General features: G+C 39.7%; 1 protein-coding gene across 1 annotated transcript; it reads right to left on the bottom strand.

The window, feature by feature from the left end:
* Positions 1–705: 705 nt before the first annotated feature.
* ngef (neuronal guanine nucleotide exchange factor) lies at positions 706–27,613 on the bottom strand. The gene is made up of 15 exons (XM_079673654.1): positions 26,833–27,613; positions 23,945–24,041; positions 21,167–21,505; positions 20,393–20,457; positions 18,698–18,948; positions 17,684–17,844; positions 17,410–17,562; positions 14,937–15,066; positions 14,685–14,759; positions 12,157–12,246; positions 11,612–11,775; positions 4,979–5,137; positions 3,334–3,413; positions 3,142–3,246; positions 706–3,055 (listed from the first exon to the last, which is right to left on the bottom strand). The coding sequence occupies exons 1-15, from the start codon at positions 27,041–27,043 to the stop codon at positions 2,835–2,837; spliced, it is 2,301 nt and encodes a 766-aa protein (XP_079529780.1). The 5' UTR covers positions 27,044–27,613; the 3' UTR covers positions 706–2,834.
* Between the last annotated feature and the right edge of the window lie 149 nt (positions 27,614–27,762).

The raw sequence follows: 27,762 nt of genomic DNA, 5'->3' as shown, positions 1-27,762 counted from the left end.
TCATGCTAACTGCACAAATGGTTGACATTAAACATTAAAAAGATCAGGCAGTTCAGAGAGAATCAAAGGAAGGCAGGCAGCTTTGCATGACATTCTTCTGGACATGTTTCATTGCGGTGATAGCGAGGGTAGTCGATCCCTTGTTTAGCAAGACAGTAGTGACGGCCGTCTTGGTGACGTCTGTGTTGTTGTGCGAGAGCAGAGATGTAGTTCTTTGAGCGTTTCACACAAAAAAATGTGTTACTTCACAGTTTCACGACAGTCTTTTTTTTTTTTTGACTGGCAAAATTATCTTTTAAATTGACAAACATCATATGTGTAATTCGTGGCACAATTCAAACGGGATCGAAAGATAATCTTTCTCTCTCCATTGACTTCAATACATGTTTTTTACAAAATAAGGTCCCATGGAGGTCCACCGGAAGGGGAGGGACTTCGCCACTCTATAGATCAGTTAGAAGTGACGCACTTAATAAACACATTCAGTTGCTAAAAATATACCGGTGCTATCATGAAGCTTCTTTCTAGCATTATTGACACGTCGCATGTATGTCTGCTCTATTTTCAAAGAACTTAAAGAGAAAAGGAACAGCCATGCATATTAATTTGTATATTCCACACTGGAGAAAATACAACAACCAAAATACAATATAATATATTATATAATAATTGAATCAGTAAATGTACATCAGCAAGACAGGCCCATTTCTGATTAATGCTTTTTTATGAACAATAATTTACATCTTAAAAAATGAAATAACAATTATTTAGTAATCATACGCTTTAACATCAAATGTTTGCTTTACTGTACACATGCCATATTTAAAGACACAGGGCTTTACAATCATGCTGATCCATAGTTATTTATAGGGTTGATACATTCTGTACAGTTACGACATATTGCATTTTTTTGGCATTACATTGATATTACAGGATTTAACCCTTGCACATGTATGTGCTCCTGTTGTGTTGGCAATTTCCAAGTGATATTCCACACAAAATGAATATTCTGAATATAAAACACTGAAATAAAATTATCTTTAGTGTGCAGTTTCTTCTATGACAGAAGCCTATCGTGGGTTTATGCCAGGTAGAAGATTACAAGGGCTGTGTGCTATCTTATCTTATAACATGTAGGGGTCCATGTGCAATGTATAATAGCAGCTCTTCTCTTCTTCACTTATCTTTCTGTATCATACTTGGTGGTTACTGGAATAATGTTTTCCATTGTCGATTGTCTATTTGATGATTTGATTTTAGTGTTCAAGCTAAGTGCTTCAGGCAGAATGCTGGAAAAGCCTTTCATTCCAAACTAAGTCAAAATGTAAAGGCTTCCATAAAGTCTCCCACAAATGAAAAATATGCCCACTGTGGACAAAGCTTTTTAAAGTTTAGACAAATTATGAACCGTTACATGAATTCTATCAAACTGAGAACACCTGATTTACGACCGTCATTAAGGATTCTTCAAAGCCCAAGGTTTGTTCAGATGCCATTTGGTGAGTGGATTATAGGCTAGGAGTTTGTTTTGTGAGGGGTATGTGTTCTGACAATCGAACATGCTGACCTGATACAGTTATATACATGTTGTTCTCTGATAGTATTTTAAATATCAAATGCACTTTTTTTTAACCTAATGGTAACTAATAAAATTAATTTGTTGCAGTGGTGTTTGTATTAGCAATCTATTTGGCATGTGTTTTTGTACTCACGATTCAGTTCTCATCTCGAGGTCCTTTCGTTACCAGTTGAAATCACAGATTCCTATAATTTTTTTAACTCTAGTAGCGGCTGTCTTAACGGCTTTGAATGAATCTGCTATTGTTTATCTGTTTCCTATTTTATTTTGAAACATTTTGTATTCCCCTGTTTCTTGTCTGTTTTTACTTCCTGTCTTTGGGTGTTTTCCCGTCTGCCATATTAGTTCCATCTGTTCACCATTAGCCCTGCAATCACGTGACCATTGGTACACCTGCAATGTATCCCCTGATTAGTTGTGGTTGTATTTAAGGCTGGTTTTCGGTTCTGTTCTGCCTTGTCTTGTCTTGACCAAACCTTGTATCTGTTCTAAGTTTCCTATGAGTTTGGATCCATCCTGCTCCACAGCTGAAAAATTCACAGCCAGCATCATGTCTGGCTGTAGCCAGTGTTTCGTATTCATAAAGGGTTTTGGGTGGAGTATCACTTCAGCTGACTCTTTTAAATAATAATTTGTATGTGAAACTTTTACGGTGGACCTGAAAACTCAATGCACTTCATGTATTTTGTTTTGTTTTAGAATTTTGCAGCATGTTTTTGTATTGCATTGTGTTGTGTTTTAATCGCATGTGTTTTTCTTAAGTTGCAGTGCATTGAGTTCTTTGGGCAATCGTACATTTGAAGGTTTGTGTTTTGGGGTAGAATCCCGAGTGCAAAGATGTTTTTTTACAATGAAATGAACACATTTAAAATAGTTAAATTTGCCCATGCAGCTGAGGGATGATTACAGTACTTTTGCAAGACCTGCTGGGATTCTTTCCATCTCCAAACGTAGCTCCTTACCAAATACAGATATTTGCTTCATGCATTACACTCCAGTGTGTGGGGCTGAATAACACCTGTAGCACACGTTTATATTAGACATGCAGCATGGCTTGTACATGGTTATCGACCCAAGCGCTTTGATCATTTGGATTTTTAAAACCATCAAGTCAAATCAAAAGGACAAGGGGACATTGTAAGGGATAAAAGTCACATGTATCCTGATTGTTTCTTTTAATGCATTTAGCCCTGAACGGTGACATTCTTCCCGCTTTACTGCTTGAAGAATATTGCTTTTCCCCCATTTGATCAATTCAAGAATTGGAATGGTTGGAGACCCTTCCGGTGCGTCTCCCCGCCCTTATACCACTTCTGGCTCCAGTTTGCACTGCTCCTCCACCTTCCTGGGCTTGCTGGATCCTGAAGGCCTCTCTCAGGTTTTGAGCCCGGAGCTCCTTGCTCTGGATCTCCTCTACAACTCGACTAGGGAACCAGCCCCTTTCTCCATCATGGAGCCTTTCACCCATCATCCAGCCTGGATTACATAAAACAAAAGATTCACTCAGAAATACAAGCAAAAGTCTCAAATAGGATATAAAGTGGATTTGTGCCTTTACACACCATCGTTTGTTCTCTCTAGGAGGTTCAAGACATCAGCCATCTCAATGGAGAGTTCATCTGGTTCCTGGGATGAGTATGACTGAATGCACTGCACCTGGGGAGAGTCTGAAAAATAGAGATAGTTTGAGTTTATATCAACATATCTGCATGTTGAGGACTGTCCACAATGTCGGGAATGATATTCTGTTGTACCTGGTTGGTGGGCACTAGTAGACATAAAGCGTGTGCGCCGGTTAGGAGTGAGGGTACACATCCATCGAAGCTTGTCACTCCTGTGTACAGGATGTAGTTCATGAGAAACCAGTTTAAGGCTAAGCATTTATAATACTATTGTTATTTGGTATGTTTATTGTTCTCCCTGTAGGGCCAACAAGTTAGACAAAAGGGTTCTATACAAATCCACATCCATCATATTCTATATTTTTTCTTTGGTTACCAAACCCCATAAAATTAAAAAACAACAGTGAGGTCATTCTTATCAACACACTGATATATATCCTCTGATTTCCTATATGAATATGAAAGTGGAAAATCATATTGTATCAGTCAGATGTAACATTTAATTGCAGAGCGATAGTGTGTATAAATGATATACAACTGACGTGAAGACAGTAAAGGAGGTGAAGATGGTGTCGATAAAGCTGATTCTTAGAATTTTCAGTAAGTCTTAAGTCTTACCTGTACATGACATATGCAGGTATTTTTTATTAATATTTATTTGTATTTAATAGGATCAAGTGTTAATAATGACAATATCAAAATAATTTCAAGTTAGTTATGTACTGGTTGTCTTTTTAAATAATAGCCGCTTTCACACCAAGTACTTTGCCCTACTTAGTTCCCAGTACTTAGTCCTGCAAACTCTTTAGTCCCGGAACTGTCCTAGTAGGTCTTGTTCACACTGGAATAAGTCCCTCAGGGAGGATTATGCAAATGAAGCCGCTGACATCACTTCTTCTTCTTCTGCTTTGGGTTTACTGGCAGGCCGCAAACAACTTCACGGCGTACACCCGAAGTCCCCGGACGGAAGTCCCCGGAGTTGAGGACTGGCTTCAGTAGAAGCTGCTGGGACTCCCGGCAGCTTCTACTGCTAATAATAATAATAATGCTAATAATGCTAATGCGAGCAAATAAAATGGCGGCTTCGCAAAATTGAGTTTTTCGGGGCGTGGTGTGCAATTCGCCCAGCCAATCAGAAATTGGAACCTTTTCCTCCCCAGGAAAGTACCACCTCTCTAGCAGGGACTATCTGGGGGTGAAAAGGTTTGCATGAACTTGGTTCTAGTTTCAGATGTTTTTGGTGTGAAATCAAAATCTCAAAAAGTAAAAAAAAAGTACTCCGATGTGAAAGCGCCTATTGTGTTAAAATGTCTCTATCTCTATAAATGTATTCATTGTATTTTACTCATATCTTACACTGCATTTATTCATGTATTTTTTATGTATATTTTATTATCTTTTACTAGCTTTTTCATGACTGTTTTTGAATGCCATTTTATAATGTGTTTCAGCTGCACTATTTCCTAATGCTCTTAATGTCTTTCATTTTTGTAACTCACTTTGAATTTCCTTGTGTTGAAAGGTGCTATGTAAATCAAATTGCTACCTTGCCTTATTGATGACAGCTCTTCAGATTTTTGTATAGGCTTTTGTAATATGTCTACAGAGGTGTAAACTTTTCCACACGAAATTGACCCTTTAAGCTTTCCATATTTTATCACGAAAGCCTTAGTTCTTTGTGCCAAAAGCATAGTCAAAGGGCACAGTTATCATATAGGCTTCCTGTGTGTATTTTTTACATTCATAACTGCTTGATGATTCTGCTTCAGATACTCACATGCTGGCGGTCTTCAGCATGTAGCTGACTGGACGCTCCTCTTGGTTCTCCAGCAGTTTAAGATTAAAGACATTTGCCAAGAGCTGGCCCTGGTCTTCAAGATCTTCAGTCCTCAACATGGACCGAGTGCATGAGTCCAGAACCTGGAACCTTTCCCCACTGACAAACAAGTTGATTTAATTAATATTTGTTCAATGTAAACAAACATTTACTAAGATTATGGTGCTGTGGAATTCATTTGTAAAATATATTTGTCATGTGGAGGACAAACATTTAAAATGATAAATTATGGTACTACATCCTTTATGATAAATCATTCATTTGAATCAGCACAACACAACACTTCTAATGAAAATGTAATTAATTGATTAATTTAGGTTCAGGAGCAGGGCCATGCCTCAACCCCACCCATCCTTAGCTACATCCCTCAATCCCTCCACCTATCAACCCATTCATGTGTCCCACCATCCACTTCCCTTTATTCCTACACCCATTGACCCCTTCATTCATTGGTCCTTAATCCCTCCTTCCCCTCAACGTTTCATCCCTTCATTGTCTCTACCCATGTCTTCCCATCCCTAACCAGCTTGTGCTTACTTCTCTGATGTCTCATTCTATTGACTCCTTCATCCCTTCATCCCTCCAGGAACACCCTTCATCCTTTTCCCCCTAAGTCTTTTTATCCGTCCCTCCCCTATCCCCTCATCCCTTCATCCCCATCGCATCCTTTCCTATTCAACTTGTGAAAACCTCTTTCACTTCATCCATTCATCCCTTACATTGCTTCTGCCCTCCCACCCTTCATATCTTCATTCTCACACACATCCCTTCATCGTACCACCCATTACTCTAGTGGGTAGAAGGGGGTATCATCCACCCCCCTGAAATATACTTCTAATCAGCTTTTCTAGATTGGAAAAATTATTTAGAAAACGATTAGCTATGTTAAAAAGTTGGCAAATTGTCCCACGTATATATTTTTCCCAAATTAGTGTTTATTTACCCTAAAAATCGAGTTTCACTCTTTTTATACCTTTCACTATATCTCAGCCATTATTACAGATAACTGAACAAATAAGGTATCCATATCCATGTTTAGAGGGTCAAGGAACACAATAAAACTATTCTTACAGTGATCACATGTGCCTGTGGCATGCTATTATACTAATTAGTGCCGCCATTACAAGAAAATAGCAATTTAGTCTTGTACCAAGAACGATGTATTTTGCACCGACACAGAAATATTCTTATAATCAGTGTTTCCTAAGTGTAAAAAGTATGTAGAAAATGATGAGCTATGTTAAAATGTTGTCTGGATGTCCCATATGTATTTTTTATGCAAATGTATCACCATTACCAAAAACGGAGTTTTCACACTTTCCACTCTATCTCAGCCAATATTGCAAATAAATGAACCAATAATGTGTCTAGACCCATGTTTTGATGGTCAAAGATCACAATAAAACTATTCCCAAAGTGATCACATGTATCTGTGGAATGCTAGCATACAGCGCTGGCAGTAGTGAAAATTCCTGCCTTTTTTTTTTACTATGTTTAATCTGAATTTACTCTGAAACAGCAATATCTATATTGATTCTGACACTTATACAGCCAACTCACAGGTGTATCATTGCTTTGATAAAAAATATTATTCATATACCCCTTTTAGTTGTGAAGATATAATCATTCATTCTGGGCATGAGGCATGAGGCCTGAAAAATAGGCCCATGGCTTAACAGGTTAAACTGTGGAACATGATGGCTGCTCTCAGAACATCTGTTATAATTATCAAAAGTTCTGATTGTATAACAGGGTGTCTTTAGGTGCTTTCACACCGGAGTACTTTTCCCACAATAGTTCCGATATAGTTCCGAAAAGTTGCGTTCACACAAAAAAAACAAAAAACTAAAATTAGTTAATCAGAACCTTTTTTACCCCCTTTGCTAGAGAGCAGGGACTTTCGTGGGAGAAAAAGGTTTGTATTTCTGATTGGCTTGGCGGATTGCAAACCATGCCCTGTAAAACTTCCAAAAGGTTTTGTGAATCTGCCATTTTATTAACTTCGCATTAGCATTAGCCCAACGCACAAACGCAGAGAGACTAACTTATGGCTTATTAACTTGAATGATGATTTCTATTTCATTTATCTGACAGTGATGTAGTAAGCCAGCATGCCCAAAAGAAAACGAAGTGTAGATTGTCCAGCCCACAAATGCTCGCCAAGTGTCTGCATCCTTCATGTGCCATCCATGTCTGATCATGGTCCGTTTACACCCCTCACTAAAATTAAAGGAACAGCTATAGAAACAGCTGCATGAGATCCGGGCCCAACGTCTCCATCATCCCCATATTGTATGCAATCAGTTTTTGACCAGATCCCTACAATTCTCCCTGATGACCTGGAAAGTGTTGAGTATCAACACAACTGTTATCAGCGCTTTACTTGCAACCTTCCTCTTCTGGAAAATGCATGGGAGCAAATTGAATCACGGACTGAGAAAATGGGTTTAGTTTGACTTCAAAGACAAGTGAATGGCAAAGACCTCTTTGCTTGCGAGGCTAAACACCATCAGTCGTGCTTTAAATCTTTCCGCACAGCATTCGCCAACTACGAGCGCAGCAGTATTCTTAAAGCAGGAGCTAAGGATACTAACCAAGCTTTCATGTCAGCCTCCCATGAAAAGGCATTTGTTTCAGTACTGGAAAACATTGGAACTCATGTAGTCCAGCAAAATGAGGTCGTACTGCTATCTTCCTTGCGCTTGCTGTATGTGGAAGAGCTGAAATTGAATGGGTACGAGAACACAAATTATCGCTCAGATAAACTCCTGAAACGGCTACAGAAAGATCCAATCTAGGAGCATATCCAGTTTACGAGAGTTGACCACGACAATGCTGATGCCATTTCTTTCTGGCTGGTGTACAGCTTGAAAATCACGGTATCGAATGCCGTTGCGCGAGCTTACACTCTCGGAACCACAGACAAGTACAAACACGTTGCTCTCCTACTTTGCCAGAATATTCTGCAGGCTTTCAGAGAGTCCAAAGACCTACAGTGTGGGCCAACAGCTGACGAAATGGAGCTCACTCCTGAAAATCTCCTACCCACAGACCTCGTCCGGTTTCTCAGCATGGTTATGGCTGGCAAGGAAGACATGGAGACGAATGAAAAGATGAAGTGCCTGGTATTTTTCATTGGGCAAGACCTGTGCCGTGCAGTGTCAGAGGGAGAATGGAAGTTACCAAAACACATTCTACTCTGTGTGACTGTCAGAAGCAAGCAGCTCACCACAATATTACACAGGCTTGGCCACTCTGAGAGCTACAGATTTGGTTTAGAGTTGGAAACTGCCCTGGCAAAGGTCCTGAACAAAGTCTCATCCTATCGGACACCCGCAATTGTGATAGGAGAGGGAAACCTGGTATTCCACTGTGAGTGAGACAATTTGAATAAAACCACACCCAGTGTGCACGGCAGCAACATTGTCAACAGTGCTGGGGGAATCATGGTCCAGGAGGTCAAGACTGGGTTTGAGAGCAACAAGGTCCGAATGCTACCCGTCATCGACAAGTCGCAAGTCGCAACAGTATAGCCTGAAAGTCAACACACCAGAAACACTCCCACCCTTGCACTTCACTCGCGCCGACCCAAAGTTTAAGGATGGCTCATCATTCACACCGCCTGCAGAAAATGACACAGTCTATGTAACTGAGATGCAAGTGTACGACATCTGGCTCTTTATCAGGTACATCAGAAGCAATGGAAAGCAGCCTGTGCCTGGACTAGGGGGCTTCACCTCTGCAACTGGTACTCCTCCACTCAGAAAATCAATAGTGGACTACTTCACGCCCATCCATCAACCAATCAATGACAATGCAGTTGTTCGTGAGCTACTGAAGCGTTCTGAGCTAGCCACTGATGAGGTGGGTCAGAGGTGGGTCCTGGATACATTTAATCTTGGTGTCTGTATGAAAGCCCTACCCATCATCTGGCGTTGGCCAGATACATTTGTCCGTCATGTGGTTATGATTGGACCCTTTCTTTACATTCTGGAGGACACCACCCCAAAGGATCTGCCACACCCTAAGGATGCCCTGTTCATCCAGGATAGCATGGCTCTGCTCCATGTCCTCACCAACATTCCCCGAAACCTGTGGGGAGATATGCCTACAAGTGCTTGATCAGATGGTGGCCAAAAAGCACTTTTTGCTCTCGACTGACAGTTACCATCCAGGATCTATCAAAGTACAGGAGAGGTTGAGACGAGGGAGTTCAGAGAAGATCATTTTTGGCTGGACCAGCAACCAGGAAGCCATATGACTTCAAGATGTTTCTCACAATTGATGACAACAAAAAGGAACTCTGCCAGCTCCTGCTGCCAGTAAGGAGTGATCAACAGGCAGCTTCAAGGCTGGAGAGAACAGAAATGGCAGTGCTGATCGTGGAAGGGAGAGCCCATCAACTTCTCTCTTCAAATGGCAAGGTAAATTGAAAGCCCATATTAAAAATAATTGATGGTTAAATTATACTCTAAGTGATTATCTGTGATTTGTGTCTCTGTCATTGTTGATCAAAGTGCAATGTCCCATTGTGTATCAGGTTGAGGTACGTGAGCTCCCCACAATCTACAGCAACCAGGAAGAGACTGATACAAGGGTGGTACTCTACCTTCATCATGCTGCTGCCTTTGGGTACAAGAATGCTGTTGTCTGAACACCTGACACAGATATCTTTGTGATTCTTCTTTACCACGCTCATGCCATCAGGCTGACTATATACCTGGATACGGGGTCAGGGAAACATAGACAACTTCTCAACCTCTCTGAGCTCGCAGAATCCCTGGGAGAAGACTACAGTGCCAAACTTCTTGGATTCCATGTGTTCAGCAGAGAAGACTGCACCAGTGGCTTCAAATGGAAGGGGAAGGTGGGGCCCTTGAAAAAGCTGGAGGAGAACCTGAAGTTTCACAGGGCGTTCAGTCAACTCGGTGACAACTGCAATGTCAAGCCTGAGGTGCTGAAGCAGTTGGAGCAATTCACCTGTCTGATATATGGAGAGAGTTGTGAGTCTTCAGTGGACGTAGTCCGTGCCAAGTTGCTGCGCAAAATGGTGGGGCAGGATGATAAACTCACTGCCAATTCTAAGGTTGACCTGGCTCGCCTTCCTCCATGCTATGATGCTCTGAAGCCGCACGTCCAACGTGTGAACCATCACGTCGCCCTGTACAAGCGAGCTGATGAATCAATTTTAGAAAAAACAAACCCCTATGATGAGGAGCAGGGATGGATGAGGACTGATGGAGTGTTGAGACCGGTGTGGTCCTGTGGTCCTGTCCTGCCAACCTCCCTGGTTGATCTCCTGGACATGACAGAGCGTGAACAGGAAGACGAGGAGGAAGAGGAATTTGACTCTGATGATAGCATTGAAAACGATGATTGAGTATTAATCAGATAGTGGAGAGCCAAACCTTGACTGCTTATCTGGAATGGGAAAGAGTACATCAATACTTATATTATTATGTTTGACCCTTGCTGTAGGCTAGTAAAAAACAAATAAATATTGGTTAAATACACAACATCTGTCTAGACACCTTATGTGTTCACTTACTGTACTGCAATATTGGCATCTCTTCATTTGCATAGCATGCCACAGATACATGTGATCACTTTGGGAATAGTTTTATTGTGATCTTTGACCATCAAAACATGGGTCTAGACACATGATTTGTTCATTTATCTGCAATATTGGCTGAGATAGAGTGAAAAGTGTGAGAATTCGGTTTTGGTAATGGTGGCCATAATTTGCATAAAACATACATGTGGGACATCCAGGCAACATTTTAACATAGCTCATCATTTTCTACATACTTTTCCACTTAGGAAACACTGATTATAAGAATATTTCTGTGTCAGTGCAAAATACATCGTTCTTGGTACAAGACTAAAATGCTATTTTCTTGTAATAGCGGCACTAATTAGCATAATAGCATGCCACAGACACATGTGATCACTTTAAGAATAGTTTTATTGCGTTCCTTGACCCTCTAAACATGGATCTGGATACCTTATTTGTTCAGTTATCTGTAATAATGGCTGAGATATAGTGAAAGGTGTAAAAAGAGTGAAACTCAATTTTTAGGGTAAATAAACACTAATTTGGGAAAAAAATATACGCGGGACAATTTGTCAGCTTTTTAACATAGCTAATCGTTTTCTACACAATTTTTCCAATCTAGAAATTATTTTTATCCATCCCTCCGCTATCGCCTCATCCCTTCATCCTTTATACCCATCACATCTCATCCCTTCCTATTCAACTCCCATCATCGTTCCACCCATCAACCCTTCATCCCTCCATTTCCTCATAATTTGACCTATTTTTTCTATCTCATCCCTTCCCATTTAAAATTGTGCAAACTTGTCTCATGTCTCCTTCTGTGTACCATCTGGTAGAACAATCTTTAAATTACATTGTTAAGGCGTGGTCCTTGCTATTGAAACCAAACGTGGAAAACTTCATGGACGGAGGAGGCTTTTTAGGACTCTTTGTTTGACTGTATTAGTTTTGGCTAAGGGTTCCAAATGAACTGGCAACTTCGTGTTTCACAGTGAGAATGCATAACCAAAGCTTACCTGGAGCTTGGCTTGGTGACCAGTAGCAGATTGTTAAAAAGGAACAAGTATACTGGTTGATAGAGCTTACGACTCCGCATGGTCCGAGTGCTCTTAGGTCCAGCCATGAGCTGCACTTCACCTTTCTTTAGCAACCAGCGTGAGTGGGAAATGATGGGCACAGACTGCAAAGGACAAAACAATTGGGGGTTGAAATAAGGTTAACTGCAGATATCTCTAGTTTGTCTCAATAATTCACCAAGTCTTAGGAAATGTGGAATACTACGAATAGCCAAGCTAGCCTAAACAGGTGTATTGATAAATTATTGGCTTTTTACTCTGAGGTCCCCAGGCCCATCCCTGCCAGCCTGTCATATTGGAAGAACCGTTGAGTTATGACCAATGCCAATATTTCTTATTAATATGCAAAGAGTCAGGTTTGCTTTTCTATTTATTTTGAACAAGAAATGTCCTAAATGATGAACGTTAAATTCCCTCAATCTTTGTGTGTTGTGGTTCAACTACTTCCTGTATTGGAACTTCCCATTCACTAAAACTTGGATTACCTTGGATTTGAACTCCAGTGTTTTCTCAATGCTGATAAGCTCCTCAGTGCGACTCATTTTTCTCACCCCTTCATTACACTCTTTCACGATCTGAAAAAGATAAAATATACAGCATGAATGCATAACCTTATAGCATCATATGCTATGGTTTTCCCTTTCTCTTGATCAGTGGTTCCCAACCTGTGGGCCGCGGCCGTGTTCTTATTATACATGCAACCAAGGCGGAATATTACTTCCAAAAGTCACGTGACTTTTGGCAGTAATATTCCGCCGTGAGAAGAAAACATTTTGTACTTATAAAAAAAAGTGTTGTACTTGAATTTGAATTTGTCTGTGAAACATGATTTATTAGAAAAATGTTATGTGTTTGTTTGATAGACGTTTTTTCTTTGCAAAACTAAATGCATTAGTTTGTAGATGGTGTTTTGTATTTGCAAACCACATTGTGTTTGTTAGTGAATCATGAGGCATTTTTAAAACCTGTTTAGCTTGTTTGTGGAGTTATGGCAGGAAATTAGCTCCATACATTTGTTTTTACAAGTGCTAGTCTGAGCCTTTACGGCCCCTACACAGGGCGGCGTGCGTTGCCGCTTCAACGCTTCTGCCCATTCACTTTGAATGGGGTGACGTCACGATTCGCCGAACTGCATTCTGGGAGCAAAGCGTAACTTCTCTCGTGGTGCTCGCTGCAAAAGTAGAGCAATGTTCTACTTTTGACGTCTCGACGGAGGCGTCAGCCAATCGAATCATATGCCAGTACAAGCTCTAGCCAATCAAACCGCGTGCTTGTGTGTCTGGGGCGGGAGATTCATGTGATTTGTTGTTGTTCGAGTTTCAGCCCCCCCCACGCCGGCAAGCGACAACGCACGCCGCAATTAGGGTTATGCAAACTGCAGTATAACCTGCTTTTATTCAAGTGCTGACTCCACTTACAAGTGAGCCCAGTAAATGACTGATGTTGCACAAGTGGGTGTAAATAGGAATTCTAACTAGTAGAATTATTTTTTTAAAACGTTTGTCACTTCTCTAAAATCAAGCTTGCTTTTCTTTGCTAATATCTCATTGGCTCACAGTAAACACAAGCTGAATAAGGAGCGCTATGTAGAGCTATGGTTTGGACAGAAAACACAACAAAGCACAAGTCGTGGTTAACTTAATCTCAATAGGGCCCGTCAAGACCAGGCTCGCCCCTCCCCTACAGGCCAATCAGAGGGCCTCAGCTGCTGTGCGCAGTTCTCCGCGCACCCCCCGCTGACACGCGAGAGTGAGAGGTGACAAGGGGAGCACGTCTGTAACCCGACACCATTGCAATGAATCGACATCTGACCAATCACGGCTTTGATACGGCCACTAGTGCAGGTGAAGAGATGTCGGTGAAAAGACAGTTTCAGTCCGGCGCAGGCAAGAGGGAAAAAAATTAAAAACATGAAGAAACTAGAGCATCACTCGCAGGTGGGTTATTGTATGAGTCAAATGTACAACTTGCGAATGTTTTATAAGTCAAATTGCTAATTGCCATATTAAAACATTAGCTGCAATTCAGGACATGAAGAAGGCAGTCTCTGCATAGCATATAGGCTGATGGAGATGCAGTTATTTCCAGCATTCTTTATTTACCATTCATTCAAGTATCGTATGCCTTTTATCTGCTAATGTACATGAGGAAGAGTGATAAACTGTGTGTCTAGTTGGCTTACATAACAGTTAAAGTTTACAGCCTAAAAAACACGTAGCATTTTTTCCCTTTTTATTCATTTTTATGTCAATTTGCACATTTCATGGTGGTGCTCATTCTCTCCCCTTAACTCCTAACAGTCATCATCATGTCAACCACAACACAGAGAAATACTGATAGAAATGTGTGTGTAGTTGTTGATACATTGCTGACAGAGGGAACTTCCTTTGAATACAGATTTAAGAAATATCCGTTTTTGTCATAAGCATGTTTTGTCTTGACTATATTACAACTATATTATAATAAAATAATATAGTATTTATATTATTGAATTGATTATGATTATTATTATTATTAGTAGAAGTAGTTTATTTGCATTAATTATATTTTAATCTTTTTGAGGCTAGTATTTGGCAGGAAATGCAGACGTATTCACCTGTAAACGCATACTGAACGACATGCAGGCACATTTACCATTTACCTAACTGTATAAAAAAGTAACTGTGTTAAAATATAATAACAATGAACAGGAACAGTCTGACTGCATTTGTTTTTGTTATGTTTGTTTTGCCCATGTTCTTCTTTGTAAAGCGACCTTGGGCCTCATGAAAGGCGCTATATAAATCCAAGCTATTATTATTATTAATAAACAATGCAAATGATGCTTCTAATGACACAAGGAATATACAGGGAATGTATGCTTGCGCGTAATTGATAAGCCCCTGCAGTGCGAAAATAAATATGTCAACACAGTGACAGGTATGTTATTATATCTTTATATTGAGTCACATTATAATGACTAATGATAGGCATATTATCATGTTGACATGATCCTATTAACTCTGATGCTTACCTGCTCCAGTTGCTGATGTGCTTTTATAGCGTTTGCCTCCCTCTCTGAGTTCTCCTCTGCTTTTTTCAGGATATTCTGTGTGAGAAACAAAGTCACATTAAGAAAACAAAACATTTCAGCAGTGGCACCAAACCATTTCTTTATTACTGCAACATAACGTGTTAGAATGTATCTAAACTCACTGCTCAATCTTGCAATTTTACTTTGTAGTTTCTCTTTGTATAAAGTGTCTACTGCTGTTAGAACACTCACCTGAACAAGCATCTTGAGCCGTGTGATCCTCTGGAAGGGAAGGATTAGGAAGGAGGTGAAGGACAGGCCCCTGACACAGGGGTGATTCTCCAGAGCAGCCATGGCATCACGGAACGCCTGGTTTCCCTCTCTGCAGTCAGGTTAAGACAACACAATGCTTTCTTTAAAATACAGCTGCATTACAAACTCACACACTCTTTCTCCTCTTTGTTGTGTTGACAAGAAATAGAAAAGGAAGCTATCACGGTAACCCAGGTCAGAGATCACACTGGCGTTAAGGGGTTTTCATACTAACATGATGCCGTTATGTGTATATATGGCATTGTGTGTGTGTGTGTGTGTGTGTGTGTGTGTGTGTGTGTGTGTGTGTGTGTGTGTGTGTGTGTGTGTGTGTGTGTGTGTGTGTGTGTGTGTGTGTGTGTGTGTGTGTGTGTGTGTGTGTGTGTGTGTGTGTGTGTGTGTGTGTGTGTGTGTGTGTGTGTATGTATGTATGAGTGTGTATCCGTGTGGGTATACATGTACATGTGTATATCTGAGGGTGTATCATGGGTATATATACAGTAAGTGTACAAATGTGTGATTATTTGTATGTATTTATGTGTATATGTGTTTGTGTATGTGTGTTTATATGTTTGTTTATGTATGTGTGTGTATATGTTTGTTTATGTGTGTGTATATACAGTATACAGTATGTTTGGATATGTCTGTGTATATATGTGTGGATATGTGTGTTTTCATGTCTGTGTTCATGAATGTGTATGTGTGTATATGTGGTTTTGAGTTTGTTTATATGTCTGTATGTATATATGTGTGTATGTATATATATATATATACTGTATATATATATATATATATATATATATGTGTGTGTATCTGTGTGTAAATGTGTGTGTATGTTTATGAGTGTGTATATGTTTGTGTATATATGTGTGTGTGTATATGTGTGTAAATGTAAATCTATATGTTTGTGTAAATCAAGCTGATATCTAGGCATCCTTATCATGATATTGTTTATACTTCTGTTCCATTGGGGACTGCCCAATATTTCAAAACCAAAATAGTCAAACAAATGTCCCATTTAACTAACTCCAACACAACGACACTCATTGTAACCTGCTAATTGCAGTTTTGTTTTACCTTTTTAGTTGAACCACTTAAATATGCATTAGGTAAGCATGTGCTCCCTGAAGGGAAAAAAGGGTTGCTCCCTTACCTCTAATAGTAAATATGAAGTAAAGGAGCTAATCATCTTTGCTTTAAGTCATGCAGTCTGGAAATAATCTGTCCTGGATTGCTGGAATCTACCATTCTGTATGAGGAAGGACCATGCTTTACAAATTGAGAGGGAGGGAAAAATCTCTTCTCTTCTCAAGCATCAAAACAAAATGAGTCATGGGGTTTATGCACAGTTCTGATACAACTAACATTTCTACATGTGACAAGTAAGTAGGCTTGCCACTCCTTATGCCAACACAATTGCCATCGCACGCCTGTAAAAAACCCTTCTGAATGTGCTTGAAACATGTTGTGTAAACAGATGAATCTCCAAGATTTTAGATCATGAACGAGTTACAGGCTGTTTAATGTTCATATTAAAAATGTAAACCCTGAAAAACCCTAACCAACAGGTGTCAGAGTTTCTTCCAGTAACTGGCAGAGGTCCATTTGGTTTCACTGCAGCGTGTGGGAACGCTGAACTCTCACTCAGGTATGTGTGGTTGATGAAGAGGGACATACGCATTATAGTCACCACACCCTTAACATCACATTTCTTATGATAAAAAACAAACCTGTTATAAAAATACGGACAAACAACATTCATAGACATAAAGAAACAAATAAGATGACTATTATTCTTTCTCTCAATTACTCTAGTCATGTATTCCTCATCAGTAATAAAACAGGCCACAGTATTGTTTTGAGCAGAGCCCTTCAGTTATTATTATTTTCTGTTTTCAAAAGAAAATACTGTCCAATATTTTAAAAAAAATACCATATATCGGTCAAAACCACCAAGAAACTGCTACCCAGCTCATTGAAAGTTTATAAGGAAGGCTTGGTCCACTATAGCGACAGCAGGAAACAAAATCGCTGAGAGGCTGAGGCCGGGCCTGTTTGATATTGTGTGACACGCTACAAAAAAGTACTTGTTGAAATCAAAAACTCTGTTGCAAAATAATGTAGTTTAATGAAAACTGGGATCCTTGGACATGTACATTGTTATATTAATCAAAGCAATAATTTCAACTGGCGGTCAACAAAAAAGTACAACGGCCCTGTGTCACCCTCTCTTCCACCCACACCTCACGCAGGTGAACAGGATTATAATGAGTGCCGCCCATATCCATGTGACCCAAGCTAACCAATCAATAGAGATCAAACAAATATCTTATATTAAAACATAAAGGATTACTAAACACGTTTCATGGCTCCTACAGTCCACATTGTAACTAATAATTAACTGGGTACTTACAAAAGGCGCCTGTAGTTCTTCTCCTGGTACACTTGGTTGATGACGTATTTGATGAAGACATTGAAGTGTTCCACAGCATGGAAGAAAACAATGTCACACACATCAGAGATCAAAATTGACTTCTCCATTCGGTGCTCAAGATCCATCAGGAACCTGAAGATATTAAGAGATGGTTATCGTGGAATAGGAAGCCAAAGTTTGTAATCTGGGTTAGTGTTTGTTGTTTCATCAGACTTCATATATCAAACTCATTTTAATCAAGACCATGTCCTACCTTTCACTGGCTTTCATGACTTCCTCGATGTTGGAGAACAGGAAATGCATGTCAGACTGGCTGAGAGAGTTGATTAAAACTGGGTTACGCAGGAAGTGAGCCTCTAAAACTTCCAAACTCTTGTAGTACGATGCTTCTGAAGTTACAAGCTCAAACATGGCCTTGACAGAAAAGAAAAATCATAAGGCCACATTAATACTAACCAAGTGAACAATTGATATGATGACATGATAAAGAAGGATGTTGTTATTTTCTTTTCATTTTACTAATTTTCATTGAGAAACTACCAGATATTAATGATGGTTGTTTAATATGGTACTTATGTGTTGAGGTAATCCATGTGGGTTCTCAATCTGTTTACATGAATATTCATAAAGGATGTATTGCACTGTTATTTGGGAGCAAGGCATCTGCCCGTCCATGTGTTTGTTTCTCTTGTAATTATCACGTTTAGCCATGCTAGCATCTTGGCTCTATGTTTGGCAATGTCAGTCTGTCGCCCGTCTGTCCAGCAATTCTATCCAGACTGACACATCTCAGCAACTATTAAATGGACCATGAAGTCCACTTTATTTTTTCCTCGAGTCTAGTGCCACAGTGAGGATGACATGTTTGTGTTATAGTGAAACATCTCATCATGTAGTTGATGGATTGCCTTCAGATTTGGTAAAAACATGCATGGCCACTAGAGGATGCTCCTTATGATTTTAAAGACTCAACTCAGCCTGTGAAATACTAATTTAATAATGGCACAGAATTGTGTGCAGAGTAGACATTCTTGGTCTCCAGAGGATGTGACTTTCCATAATGTTTTCCTCTAACTCCAACATGGGGTTTGTATTTTTAGTGAGGGGAAATGTCCCGACATGAAGGGTCAGGTCAACATTTGATTCCGTCCAATGCTTTAGTTAATGACCAAATACTAAAATGAATGCCTGTATGCTCACTCTTGACCACAGTATTCAAAATTAACGTTTGTACCTATCCATATAACCCTGTTCCCTATTTGCTCACCTCTTGCATTATGATTTCTTTCTGCAGTAGCTGGGTGAGCAGACCGCTGGCCTGCACCACGTCTAGGTTCTGCCACAGGCTCATTGAGCGAGCACTTCTCCTCAGCTGGAGCTGTAACACTGGGGGGGACACCATACCGGACCCTTCCACCACAGTCCCTGCAGAGACCCGGGGGGAAAGGTTCTCAAGCTGCCGCCGCTGCTCGATCTCCTGCTGCTTGGACGTGTCCCGGTATTCCTGGTATAGGAAGGCTGGAGAAACAAATTACAATGAGTCAGGCGTCAGTTTATAATTGGGCTGGATTACCACTCGAAATAGTAAAATAATGATAAATAGAATTACTAAGGAGGAATTTGTATGATATGTATTACTTCAGAATTACTGTACCCAGATTTAAAGTACCAACAGATCCATGCTTTTTTTCTGTTGCCAACAGGTGGATTTTGACCTTTCTGTCATGGCGACTGGTAACAATGTGATGATGTAAGTGTTCTGTAATGGGCTTATAACAACATAATATCATAACAGAAGTGTGGCTTTTGTGCATACAATATTTCTTAATAGTAATTATAGTAGGATCCAAAATAAATGGGTGGGTGAAAAGTTACATCTTTATATATATTTAATATCCTCTTCGATAAATACAAAGCAACCATCAGATAGTTCGGTGATCGTTTGTGTCCGCAAATACGTTTTTTTCTAGGCCCACCCAGGAGTTAGCATCATAAGGGATCGCTCGACAAAAAGCTAAAAAGCTAACAGAAACTACCCGAGGCTAACAGACAAAACCAGAAGGACACAAGTGACGGCTCAAAAGGTCAGCAATGTTGCTAGCATTGAATTTTGTGGAGAAGAATGTTTATAATACATTCTGCAACTTCATATTTCAATGCATGGTTGGCAACATGTGATTGTAGATTTGCTTTAGTTTATTCAACTGCAAGTAAAACACTTGCAGATAAGAAAAGCTTCTCTATTTGGAGGGAACATTCGCAATGTGTATATGAAGAGGCAAGGTGACTTTGAACAACACAGGCCTGTTGCATAATCTCCCTCAGTCATATACTGCAGATTGCTTTGGTGGGCGTAGAACTGGACTAAGACTTACATAAGAGAGAGTGAAATGTGCATAGATATGAACAGTATCTGTACAAAATATCTGTAAACCAATACTGTTTGTTGAGATTTTGATTTGTTTACCATACTACTCGTGCGGGTAAGCTGCCGTCTTGAGTACATTTGTATAAATCTATGCAAATAACCATTATGCTATGTACACAGCGAACAACACAACTCAGAGAGGCACTCAACCCTGCTGAACGAGTCCCTGATAGGCAGCAGCAGACACAGCTCAGTGGAGCTGCTGAAAACCTTATCAAGTTGTCTATGAGAGAGTTGTGTTTGCACGTGTACAGGTGTGTGTGTGTGTGTGTGTGTGTGTGTGTGTGTGTGTGTGTGTGTGTGTGTGTGTGTGTGTGTGTGTGTGTGTGTGTGTGTGTGTGTGTGTGTGTGTGTGTGTGTGTGTGTGTGTGTGTGTGTGTGGGGGGGGGGGGTGTGTGTGGGGGGGGTGTGTGTGTGTGTGTGTGTGTGATTTACCAATGTTCAGTCTTAGTCCTATAATAAATTCACAAATAAAAGAGAGAGGTGGTAAAGTGGGTGGAATATATATATATATCTTTATGAGTCTTTCCTCACCAATGTTTTTGACGATGTTGAGGCTGTGGCAGATTGTCTGGGGGCCTTCTCCATTGCTGGGTACCCTGAAAGGGAAAAAAAAGTCATGCTACCAAAAACATTACCTTCCAGTTAGGTGTGACAAAAAAAATCGGAATTAATAATGTATCCGTTATCTGTTTACCATATCCTAAATGATTTGTTTGTTTTTTCAGCTTTCTTTCTCTTTTTCTGATGCATGGATTTTTATGGATTTTTATATTTCAGTATTGACTGAATTTCATTTTGTTATGAATGCCTTGTTTCCATATCATTTCTTAAAATAAAAATGATACAAATTAAAAACTATACATTACTGTTCTTATTGTTTCTTAGTTTGTTTTCTTTTTCTGATTTCTGGATATTTGTTTAGCTATCTATATGCATTTTTGTTTACTGTATTCCAATGCATTATAAATGCCTTGTTACCATATCATTTCCTAAAGTGCAAATACAAAACAAATGTGAAAATGATGCAATGATGTTGGTGCATTCCAGCACACAGACAGCCAGGAATCAAGATTCCTCTTTGCAATATTGGATGGGAAATAAAAACACTCAACCACACAATGAGTCACAGCCCAATCTCTCCATCACCTATTTTCTCACTTTGTCTTTGTCATTGTGTTGCTCTCAAGCAAAAGTACCAAGTGTATTTCTGATCAGGACTAGAACCCCACAGTTTAATCTTTATAAAAAACAATCCTTTCCATTTCCACCCTCTACCCCTCTCTGTTTCTAGTCGTTAGATCTGACCTGAACTTGGCGTTCTCCGGGTCTGCTCCCTCAACGCTGGTCCGTGGTGAGTTCATGGTCTTCCCTATGACCTCCTGCACAGTGCACGCTGCAGCTGTTTTCTCAGACAGCTGTTTTATGTCTCCGCTATGAATGTCGTGAGTCCGGTAAGGGATCATGTCTTGTGTAAAACCTTGATGCTTGCTGTTGGAGGCAGCAGATATGTCCAAACTCCTCCCTCCTCCCACTCCTCTTCTCTTATCCACAGCATCTTTTCCGTACAGAGCATGTCTGCTGCTGGCCTCCCCATTGCTTGGCAACGGAGTCCTGGAATGATGGAGCTGTGGCGAAAGCTGAGGGCTACATTTGAAGGCAGAAACACACACTTTAGAATCACATTTATAGCAGCCCTATCTACGTAGAAACTATAGTAGCTATACCTATTTCATGTGTTTTTCACAGTTGTATCTCTAGTTGTTTAAAGTTGAATTCATTGCTTTTGTGCAGCAACCTTCAGCCAGCTTGTATTTGACATTCAGTTCCCTAACTCATTGGTTGGATTCTTAAAAGGAAACATTTCTAGTTCAAAAACGGTATGTTAATACTGTAACTAGGGCTGTAAAAGTTAACGCCATAATAACAAGTAAACGGAAATTCCTTTTTAATGCCACTCATTTTAATCTATGATTATGACCCTCTGCCTGCCCTGAAGTTTGGGAAACCAGGAAGCAATGGAGCAGCAGACATGTTGTGTATGGCAAGCAGAATCATACCTCAAATGGAAAAAGAAAAGGCCCTTACTGGCGTACATCAAGTCTTAAAACCACTTGATGACCAGCCATACAGCTCATGCAGAGAGGCCCCCTGCCCCTCACCAAAAGCAGACCACTCTGGATATTCTGCAACATATAGACGCATGGACTATGCACAAGCAACAAACTTTAAACAGTGATAGGTAATGGGTGGCTACAGCTTTTTGTGGAGGACTAGGGTCTGCATCAAATAATTTGCATTGCATCCAACTACACTGAAAAAACTGAACCGTTGACTTTAATAAAATGTATTATGTAAGTGAAAATTCATATAACTGTATTAGGTTAGTTGAAAGCCATAATATTAAGTTGAACCAGATATTATTACATTGCAGATATGTTTTATTTAAACTTAATATTATTGTTTTCAACTAACCTAATACAGTTATGTGATATCTGTTGACATAATACATTTAGTATCAACGTTTCAGTTTTCAGTGCACTGTTTGTCCACTCAATTCTGATTGGTTGAACAGTGCATTATCCCGAACCACAGTTCTCACAGCTTCAACAAAAATGATCAAGATATTGAGCCATATCTTGCTGGCAAAATACATCTAGCAGTTATCCTTGGATCTTAATGAGCACTACATCAGGAGCTTTGACCAAAAAGCGGTTAGGGAGGACCTTCACTTCGTTTAAGATGATCATATTGGAACAGCGATACTGTCTTATGGGACCAAGTTCCTCACAGGTCAAGTAATTACTCCTGAGCCAGCTCTCTCTGCTGAACGAAGGCTGTGAGGCGTGGGTGAAAGTTATGAAACGTTGTTTATTGACCTTTTAGCCTTTTTTTTGTTACATGTACTTTCTGTCATGAAGGTCAGATAGGGGTTTATTGGAGGAATCCAGTTACCGTTGGCAACTTGTAGGAAGTTGAACCAAGTGCATGCATCACTGCCAATTTAAAGAGCGGAAATCAGACAAACCCCTACCATGTTTAATCTATAAGTATGTTATTCCCTTAAACTGGTAGAGTTATTGCCTTTTGTTCACCGTCGCAACCTCTACTGTAACCCCAGGTGTTATAAAACGTTACGTTTCTCCCAGTGATAAACTCAGAACAGTTTGACTTGATAAGTTGTAGTCAAACATTCACTGAATAACTGACTGAAAGTAACGTGATTGTTCTTTCCCATCAGACTAAGACCATCTTGTATCATCTCCACTTTATGGTTAAATGGGTCAACATTGTAACAAATTGTTCTCTATAAGCTTGCCACCCATACTGAAATGCCAAAAAGCAGAAAGGACAAGGTTAGCATTTCCTTCATGGTCACATTGAGAACTCAGAAGCTAGACCTCTGTTCTCTCACCTCAGACTCCTTCTCTTATCGGCAGATGAATAAAAGAAAAATTGAGTGAGTGAGAGACTCATGTCTATAACCTGTTCTCTGTTTGTTCAGCATGGCATGCCTACAATTCAGATGTTAAGTGGTTCGGGCCACAGCCCCTGAACATAACATGTCAAAGTGTACTTGAGCAAGAGACTCAACCCCATATTGCTCCAATAAGCATGAATGTGATTATTGAAGTGTAAGTTAATTTGGATAAAAGTGTCAGCTAAATACTGTCATAAAATGTAATGATGTGCTATATTTCATATCTCAGTCTTCAGATCAAGCTGCCTATTGTTGAGTCTTCAAAACCACAAGCCAGACTGCAGTATCAATTGTTGACTTATGCTATATGCTTGTTTTGAAATAAGAAAACAGTACTGTGTCTTGAACCTTCAGCATTCTGCTTCCTGTGACCACAGTCTTCAGCTCAAAACTGAATTCATTAGGAGACGGCTGTCTGTCTCAATGAGTTGACCTTCAAAATGGATAGCCTTGTGTGCTGATCGAGGCCCGATACGTAGAGTAAGTAGTATGTATAAAAAGTGGATTGTGTGCAGAGTTTAAACAAGCCCTGTACGTGCGTGTTTGTTTTACGGGCGTTTTTGTGTTCAGTGTTAGGGTTGGGCATTGGAGGCATGAGGACTCACCGTCTAGCCCTTGGCAACAAAGGTGATTTTCTGGGTGGGAGAACATTAGGGGGGGAGAGCCCCGCTCTGCTAGATGGACTGTGGTCCAAATGAGGATCTGGAAAAAGGGAAGAAAAAATAAAAGTATTCAGATTAGATGAGATTTAACTTTATTGTCATTCAAATGCCTTTAGCGTCTAACCAAGAGTGCAAAAGAAGTAGTAAAGTGCAGTGTGATATATGGGAATGATATAATAATATAAATATGGCAGGTATAAAAAATAAAAAACACATAAAGTATGAACTGTATTAATGGGTATAAACTACACTATGAAAAGTATATCAGGAAAAACAGTGAGAATCATTATTTCTTCGTTTTCTATCACCTGTTATAAACACACACACAAACACACACACACAACACAATCAAATCACAGAGTAACCATTAAGCTTTAGTGGAAGATTATTTCATCTAAGTATTACAAAGAAACGTATGCTTTAGAAGTTGTTGTAATGCAAACTTCATGCCATTAATATGGGTACAATAAACATATGTAACTTGTTCTAGCACGGCTTGTCTGTAAATGCCGCTGTATTCCCCTCAATCCGATACCAAAAGTACTATAAATTGCTTTCAGCCTATGACAAGGAAAAAACCTGCGTCAGGTTTAACCATATTCAAATTGTGCAATAAGCTAATGATGTGCCAGTGTTTTTACACCTGTTTAGTGCTGCAGGCTAGTGGCAATCCAACTGTAAGTGGGTGTGTGTGTTTAACTTTGACTTGAAAATGCCCATGTGTGACACATAAATGCAGTATCTACAGCTCTATGAAAAAGTTGACAAAAGACGGAGTTAACAAAATAAAACAATAAAAGCACTGAGGATACACTGATGTATAAATCGAGCAGCGCGTAATAAATTACAAGAAGGAAATATAAGAAAAATACAATGTCTGTTCAACAGTCTATATATAAACTGCCTGTGTTTTAATGTATAAAAGCATATCATTAAATACTGTATACGTTTCCAACCCAGGGCCATGGGACATTTCTTGCAGGGCCACAAGGACGCAATCTTAGTTGGTAAGATAATCTGATAAAGCTGGATAATAGTTTCAACACTTCACAGGCTGTTTGTGTTGTAATCACTTTTTACTAATTATGTAAAGACACAGTGCCTATGCACTTCTTGTCACTGCTCTAAATCTAGTTTGAACTGATTTCAAACCATCTCATCAATGCTTCAGGACAGATTTTGATAAAAAGCATACAACACGGTTGGATAGAAATCCCTCTAATAACACAACATATTCTAATTGTGTCTCATTATAGAAGACGTTCCCTTTCTCTGTGACCTTTGAATTCTATCATAAAATGACTATGTGATGGGTTTAGACATGTGGAGTTGGCCAAAGTCTACTTCACATCATGCATACTGCAAAACATGCAGTTTAATGTGGGAAAGACTGCAAGCCTGATTATTCATCACTGGCAAAGCCACTAAAAGTACAAGAAGACTTGATGAGACTTGAAAAAATAACTCTTCGGGGTGTGACAGCAGTTAAAAATGACGTTTACTGTACCTTGAGTTTTGTTGTTGCCAGACACTATTCATAAATCCTGTTTTCTTCTGAAAAAACTGACTAACCTGTTCTTTTGAAGTACAACTAACCCACCCCCCCCGAAACATTCTTACTATCTTACTTTTTTATTTATTTGTACCTTTTATTGTAAATTGTACTTAACTTCTTATATTTGTATAAATATTTTAATTCTATTTTATCTTATTTAATTATAATATGGAACAAATGTCACGAAACCGAATCTCCCCAGGAATAAACAAAGTATTCTGATGGTGATGATTCTTAAGGATCAGTCACAATTCTGTACTATTCGTAAAACAGTTTGGTCTAATTGGTACCTGGAGATAACATCAGGAAATGTAATTCAATGAACAGAATTTAGCATTAGGACTGGAGACTGCCTCTGAAAATCCATTACCGTTTTTAGTTTCCTTGTTCCATGTCAATGGATTATCATGTTATCAGGCCTCACTTTTTTATGACTGAAATGTACTTTTTTTTCTTTCTATGGCTGATGCTGACTGGTTATGTATTAAGTAATCTCTTCAATCCCTCCCTTTGAGGCCTCTCCGAGATGCCGGGCAAAGTCTAAGCCCGAACACTTTATTGTTGCGTGTGGTGTGGCTCTGTGAATAAGGTGCATTCCTTTAGATGACAATGCACAGGATAACAACACCAGAACAATACCTTTGTTTTGGCACATTAAGTTATCACTTTTATTCAGATGATGTGATTCTGCTTCCTGAAGGCTGTTGAGTATTGATCTCAAATTGGCAAATATAACTACTTTCCAAGTGATTTCAGACTCTGATATAAACCTAATATTTGGTTGCTTTAATTCAACATACAAACTTCAATTGGTTTTAGCTTGAAATCATGACCTTTAGAAATGAAAGCACTGTCATTACAGACAATGGTGAAGTTCAATCAAAACTAGTTTCTCAGGTTCTATTTTAATCTAGGGATAGGAGCACCAAGCCTTTGTTCCAGTTAAATTCATTTGAATGACGTGCCAGATGACAACAATGTGTGTAGAACAACAATGTACTGTATGTATGCAGTACATTGTTGTTCTACACATTGTTGTCTTTAGTAGGAAGTAGGAAATTAGGAACTAGTAGGAAAGACAGAACTGAGTTCTTAACCAATGCATATGCTGTGATTCTCTCCAATGGAGCCTGTCAAAGCATTCATCATCAGGAGCAAACTTGTTAGAATTGGGCCGAAAACCAAACCCTTCAGGGCCACAAAAGTTGAGAAAAGTTCCACAAATTTGAGTTACAGTTGAAAAAACGGTGTGAAAATTCAGATCATGTTTTCTTACTGTCAGGCTGCTCAGATGGGATCCTCTTCTTCCTCATGGACCGATAAAAGCGAGAGTTCCTGCGGCAAGTATCCCTGCTGAACCCCGATTTTGTGTCATCTTCATCTTCGTCATCTTCGCGGCTGGGTTGAACTACAGGTGGTGGATGCTTCTCCGAGGCATCTTGTGATTTCTGCCACAACTTGCCCCTGAACAGGGCAGTCACAGACATGGCAAAGGATTGCTGTTGCTTTCAGAGAAAAGTCAGGGAATTTCTGTTTGACTTTGAGAAAAATGGGAGAAAGTCATAATCAGCCAGAATCCAAGAGCAAATCCATGACTGAAAAATCAAAAGATCTGTTGAAAAGTAAATCCAAGCAACAACTGAGAGAGAGAGAGAATTGTTGTGTTGGCTGTCAGTGTGACAGCAGTGTTGTTAGCTACGCAGACAGCCTGTTGAATCTGCAGAGTGCGTCACTTTTTTCTGCCTAAACTGTAATTATTGCATGTATGACTCTCTCTCCCTTTCTTGCGCTTTGTCCCTCCTCTGATAGGCGCCCTCCCTCCGTCCCTCTCTCTACACCACCCTGTTACGTACTGACATTCCTCAACTCAACCTGGCCCTACCAGCCAGCCTGTCCCACGGCTCCAAAACTCTCCCTGTTGTGGAACCTGAAAAGTCACCTGGTGACTCTCTGACTCTTTGTTTCAGAGCTCCTCAGAGCCCATCACAAAACCTGTATGATGGGCCAAATAATTAAAGGTAAAGAATAACAAATAAATCCTCCATTTTGCAGGTGGTGTGTTTTATTTCCTTGTTGATAGTGAATTGGTTATACAGTAATTGTATCTGCAGTCAGCTGACAAGGAGAGTTTAAAGTTCACTTTCACTCTTTCTTTTTTTTCCTCAGTGCAATAATCCTCACTGTGCTGTCTTTTCTACTATAACAC

The sequence above is a fragment of the Notothenia rossii genome (genome assembly GCF_949606895.1).
Source record: "Notothenia rossii genome assembly, chromosome: 4".
Taxonomy (NCBI): Eukaryota; Metazoa; Chordata; class Actinopteri; order Perciformes; family Nototheniidae; genus Notothenia; species Notothenia rossii.
This window is presented reverse-complemented; position numbering and strand designations above follow the sequence as displayed.

What these genes read in the sequence shown, in the direction of transcription:
- ngef (XM_079673654.1), bottom strand. Translation starts at nt 27,043, where the DNA reads ATGTCTGTGACTGCCCTGTTCAGGGGCAAGTTGTGGCAGAAATCACAA. An exon ending in CCCATCTGAGCAGCCTGACA is followed by an intron (nt 24,042 to 26,832) that starts GTAAGAAAACAT and finishes CCCTTTTTCCAG; the next exon opens with ATCCTCATTTGGACCACAGT. An exon ending in CACTGGAGTTCAAATCCAAG is followed by an intron (nt 11,776 to 12,156) that starts GTAATCCAAGTT and finishes TGTCCTTTGCAG; the next exon opens with TCTGTGCCCATCATTTCCCA.